This window comes from Plasmopara halstedii (genome assembly GCF_900000015.1).
Source record: "Plasmopara halstedii genome assembly, contig: Scaffold_658, whole genome shotgun sequence".
In the NCBI taxonomy this organism is placed as follows: domain Eukaryota; phylum Oomycota; class Peronosporomycetes; order Peronosporales; family Peronosporaceae; genus Plasmopara; species Plasmopara halstedii.
The window spans coordinates 288,351-294,205 of NW_020187575.1; the positions used below are offsets into that span (position 1 = coordinate 288,351).

At 46.6% G+C, this 5,855-nt stretch overlaps 1 protein-coding gene across 1 annotated transcript; it reads left to right on the top strand.

Moving 5' to 3' along the window:
* Nucleotides 1–4,295: 4,295 nt before the first annotated feature.
* Nucleotides 4,296–4,931, top strand: PHALS_13238 (uncharacterized protein; the record flags this gene model as incomplete). Its single annotated transcript, XM_024728957.1, has 2 exons — nucleotides 4,296–4,353; nucleotides 4,411–4,931. The coding sequence occupies 2 exons, from the start codon at nucleotides 4,296–4,298 to the stop codon at nucleotides 4,929–4,931; spliced, it is 579 nt and encodes a 192-aa protein (XP_024579382.1).
* Nucleotides 4,932–5,855: the final 924 nt, after the last annotated feature.

Genomic DNA, 5,855 nt, shown 5'->3' on the forward strand with positions numbered 1-5,855 from the left:
TGTGGATGAAGATGTCGCTGAAATGTGTCTGCGCTTAAGCCCGGTGGGACCTGAACAACTGCGCCGCAAGACGATTTAACGTTGCTGGTGAATTTGACAGCCCTTTGGGCACCAACAGCCACTTCCAGAGCATCCCGCTCAGAGTGCTCACCGCTTTCAGCGGGATATCACTCTCTCTAATGAGCAATTGATATTATTCATTGACTAAGTCGAGTGCACTGTACTTTGTACAGCCAACCATATTGTTCGAGAGAACATTCTTTTTAGAAATCGGCATTTGTGCCGTGATAATGACAGCGTTCAGCTAATTTGTAAGCGTGAGCGATACGCCACTTGCCGTTCGGTATTTTAAACGTGGGTGTCAAAAACGTGGATGTCGAATAGAAGGAATTGCTTTCATGCACCATTCCTGAGTTTGCTCTTCGACGTAAAAAGGAGTCAATGACGCCACACTGCTCTTTGGGCAGGGACCATTGGCGTTTACGCAGTATTTGGTTCCCAGAACCAGGTCAATCGCGTGACGAACTATCCGGTATGGAGGTAGGACCGACGGCGGGTCTTTGTAGACGTCTTAAAATTCCTTGACCAAAAGATAGTACGGATCCGAGGGGGTCCTTAGAATCAAAGTTCCACTTCGTGCGTCTAGCACCCTCTTGGTGACATCCAGGACAGTTTCATCTGGAAGCGACGACAATTTATCTCTTCGATCGACTTATAATGACCGCCTCGGCTTAAATGCCTGCCTTCAAGGCACCGCAAAACTCTTCAAAAGACATCTCACGAGAAAATCTTCGAGGATGACGTCGCCGGCTTCCCCTCCCGTCCTACCATTGACAAGGGTATATAGCCGCGTGCTATCGTCTCCGGTAGACACATCCTGGGTCAGGGTCGACGCCCTACGTCTTGCGGGTTATTTACTATCCTCTCTTAGAGGTTTCTAACGTCTCATCGAGACTACTGGGAATAAGCATTCGGTGTCGTCAAATTTCCCCACTCCCTGCTCCATCGGAGCCTTGATTTTATTAACAACATCCGACAAAGAGCTGCCATTTTGCAGTCTTCGTCCAGTCGAACGAGCCTTTCCAGGGGCCTTGCCCACGATCCCTCGGCCCTTGGCCGACCATGCCACTCTTGGCATGCAGCAGATGCTTTGATACTTGGACAGTGCTCAGTGGGCTACGTGACACTCCACGTTTAGCCCGCGAGCCATGCTCGAGACTCTTGTCCAATAGACCTTCGGTGTTCGACAACTCGGATACTCCGATATCCAGCACATTGACCGTTCTGGTCCAGTGCCCGCGTCAATAGCGCTTTTGCTTCCTAGCAGAGGTGGGTTCATGACTCACCGAAGTTCCACCAGGAGACGCGCGTGTAGTGCCCAAGGTCTTCGATCTCTTATCAATCCGTGGCACGATAAACGGCTGTTGCCACAAAATGATGCTACTTTGAGCAGATAACATTTGGTAAAGTCCACAAAAACGACTGCACAGGGCACTGGGACAATGGCTAACTTGAGGATGCAGACATAAAACCTTCCCCGGCAGCAAAGTATTTTAAGCTGCACAGATTAGAAGAGTGTCCGTAGGTGGAATAATTTCTTACATTTTATCATCTATAATCGGAAGTCACAAATTTTATAGCTGGTAGCGCGCTTGTTCTTCAGAGCTATTTTTTTAGGAACTCATCGCTTTGATACTTTACGTGATACACATTGCTATATTTCACAAAGTAATAAATTAACCACGTTAATTCGCCGCAGCACGAGACCCCTTGACCTTTTGCATCGCTCTATCCATAAAATAAAAATTTGCCTACTACCTATCACCGTATAGACCAAACTATTTTTTGATCTAGCATATGATGGCACATTCGATTGTCTGTGATGGTGTGCCTGAAGTTAATCACTGTGATTAAAGTGAAATGTAAACAATTCAACAATCCTCGTCACGAATTTGGATTGTTTGATGTTTTTACAAAATTTCTCCGTGGAGGAAAGGTTGTACAGGAGTAAAAAAAAACGTTTAATGTATTCCCTCCGACACATGATCGAAACCAAAGATACTGAATCAAGTTCATTGGATAAAAGATACTGAATCAAGTATATTGGCGACGTTTCATACTTTAATACGTCAGTAAATCATCGTATATAGTGGTAAGTTGATATCAGAGTATCGTTTATCACAAACGATTTGTCCGTAGGACTCGTTGACCCGCAAAACATTTGCAGTGTTATATAATTCTGAATATTATGAAACGTTTATGATTCTTGATAGAAACATATAAAAATGTATGACTTTTTACTTTGACCAGTGCAATGTATTTCGTACTTCAGAAGTTCTGACTAACGTATCTATGAAGGACTTCTCTTGCTCAAATTTTAGTGCTAAGTTTAGCTCGATAAAGGTACTGAATATATGTGTTGCATTACCTATCACTAAAATATCATATAAATCATGGCTTGAGGCTAGAAACTATGGACTTTCATATAAGAAATTAGATCGCTAGGCTCGCTTGGTCTAGCCTGCCCAGGTTTCTTACTATCTGGTCAGAGTCTAACTAGTCTCAGGGTATCTTGCCACCGACTGTTATGTTCATAGATCTAGTCACAGATAATTCTGGTCGCGAACAATTTCAAATGCAAAGATTTCACTCAAAAGTTTGAATCCAAGTCACTTGCGAGAACAACTTTGGAAAGTCACGAAGCAAACAGGACATGCTCACTTTTTATGGCTATTGTGGGTCAATACCTATATGAATACGAGCGTAAGAAACGATATGGCCTGTTCGAATATAATCTTTGAGATTGCAGATACTGTATCTATAGCGCCTAATGAAATTGTTTTACTGCTTCGCGCTCAACCATCTTTGGCAGTTGCAGAATGGCCTTGCATATCCTGGCTTTGAGCAATAATGTCAGGTGTAGAACGCTCATTCTTTGCGGGAATCCCCATTTTAAAGTATAGCAGGGCTGATCTCCAAATGTGATCCGTATCAATAAATTCTCCGCCATCAAACAAGCACCGCTTCTCTGATGCGTCACGAAAATGACCAAATCATTTAAGAAAAAATATGGAGCATATTGAGACGTTTACGGTTAATAGTGATCTTGAAGCCATGTACATGTGCAATAGGTCGGAGGAAGTCACAGCCACCCACCCTTGGACGTCCTCTAGCGTAGTAACGCCTTTAGTTGCAAGTGCTTTTGAGGCGTTCCATTTGATCATCAATTTAAAAAATTGGTCGTAAAGGACGCGCAAAATCTGTTGCCATTTTTCTTGAACAAATCCTGCCAAAGTCTCAATTTGAGACAAAAGTTAGGTTGGAATACAATTAATCGAGATAAAGCGTGGCTGTCTCTGACGGTAGAGATACTCCAAATGGCTCCGATAGCTTACCAAGACCGCAATGCTGGAATTACACGATACGCTCTCGATTTAGCGAAAATAAGGTCGATGCATATGGATTGCTAACAATCTTATGAAACCGTTAGATATGCGAAGGTGGCGATCATATTTCACTCTTTTACAGATTCATCTGCGAGTGTTAAAAACCCTTTCGAATTAAAGAAGATGAGCCGCAAGTGATGAGCACTTACCTAGCCGTAGCCTACCCTGTAGGTGTCCTATGACTAATATATTTTTTTATGCGTGATGTCTTTCCCATGCCTTATCCCGCACAAGCACTACAAGTTGCGAGTCAGTGCTATTCTACAGTAAGTCTTAGGGCGAGACACAGAGATATGAATGCGCAATTAATGCTTTGTTATAAGCGGATCTGAGTGCAGGAATCCATTTTAATGCTTTAAGTAGTTCACCTAACTTTTTGCCACGTCAAAACGATGCAAAAGCGTATCTGTCACCACATCAAGTCAACTCGGCTAGCATATTGCCGCGAAAGTATACTCGGTGAAGAAAGATAGCCCATTCGTCATTCACTGTATGAATTCGGTAGCGATGTTGCGCGTATGATCTCCAAAGATCGCAAATAGCTTAGAGCTAAGCAGGTGTACCCTGAACTTGCGACGGGCATAGCTCTAGATGGAAAAAATAATCGGTGAGTGCAGCGGGGTTGTGCATCAGAAGACTGTGCCGAAAAGCCCGCAACAGAACGGCGTAGATTAGCGAATGAACCGGACGGTCATGGGGAAGGCTCGGAGCATGCTGCACTATAAAGGTGTGAGCTCGCTGTGGTGGGCCGAGGAGGTGAATAAAGTGGTATACCTGATCAACAGGACCACGAACAGTGTTCACACGAACACGACACCGTATGAGCTGTGTTTCAAGATGAAGCCGCGCATGGAACATTTGCGCGTGTTCGGCTCTACCGGGTACGCTCGTGTGGAAGACGGCAAACGTACGAAGCTGGATGCAAAAAGCTTCAAGTATATGTTCTTGGTATAAACTGAGAAAGTCAAGGGGTACCGGGTGTACGACTTGGAGTCAAACAGGCTCAAGTTGTCACGTTCGCTGAGACTGGATAAACGGGAGGTCAGCGGTATCTACGATACGGCTGTACCGAACCATTCGACAATCGTCCCTGTGACTAAGGAGGTGGATGATTTAGTGCAGCATGAAGACGTGCAGCCATGGGTGGAACCTACCGTCGACGAACCATTGCCGCCTGCTGAGGAGGGACTCGGCGGCGATGACGTAAAAATGCAGGAAGTTGAAGCGGAGCCGTCATCGACGAGTAGAGAGCTGATGACGTACAGAAGATCTTCAAGGTTGACGACCGGTGACAACATGGTGTTCCACCCGTGGACGGATCGTGCTTGCCAAGCAGAGACACCGATGCTACTGCTTAACGATGGCTCCCCGAATCACGAATCGGTGATTGCGGAATCGACGAGCAACGACGAGTACCCTTCGACCAACAGTGATCCTGACAACGACGACCACTTCTGGCCACCATCGCCCAAGCGACGCGCATAAATGAAGACGGACAGCTCGCTGAGACAGTGTTTGCATACGCTGCTAGTGTCGGCGAGGCTGACAATGCACCAACGACGTATCAGCAAGCCATGGATGGTGACGATGCGGCGGAGTGGGTGAAGGCGATAAAGGCAGAGCTGCGAGTGCATGAACAGAATCGATCATGGATTCTGGTACCGAGGTCGGGGAATCTTCGACCTATTGGTTGCAGATGGGGTTCGCCAAGAAGCGGAACGAGCTTGGGCAATCGGCTCGGTACAAGGCTCGGCTCGTGGCGAAGGGTTTCAAGCAAAAGGTCGGCGTAGATTTCTTCGAAACCTACGCACCGGTGACCAACATGAACTCGATTCGTGTGCTGTTGGCGGTTACGGTGAAGGAAAAGTACGTGACGGAGCAGTTGGATGCGGACACGGCATTCCTCAACAGCGACCTTAAGGAACGCGTGTACATGGAGGTGCTGTATGGCATGAGAGACGCCGGGGGCTACATGTGCAGACTCGACAAGGCGATCTACTGATTGAAGCAAGCGGCGAGCGCATGGAACAAGACGATCCATCGCGTCTTCATGAAGCTTGGCTTCATGAGCTGAGAAGCAGACCAGTGCGTGTACGTCAAGGAGAGCAAGGGCAACTTGATATACCTATGTCTTTATGTCGACGACATGATCATCGCGGCAAAGACGAGAAAGGAAATTCAGGACGTCAAGACGGGACTCAAGAAGGCGTCTGAGACGAAGGAGCGCGGCGAAGCTAAGCTCATCTTGGGGAATGGATATCGACCGCCAGAGGTCAGCGAATTCACTGACCATCAAGCAAATGCGCTACACTGACGACGTGGTGGAGCGCTTTAATCAGCAGGACGCCAATGCTGTGGAGAATCCGTGCGAGTCGGGACTCAAGCTGTCGAAGTTTCAATCGCCGACCA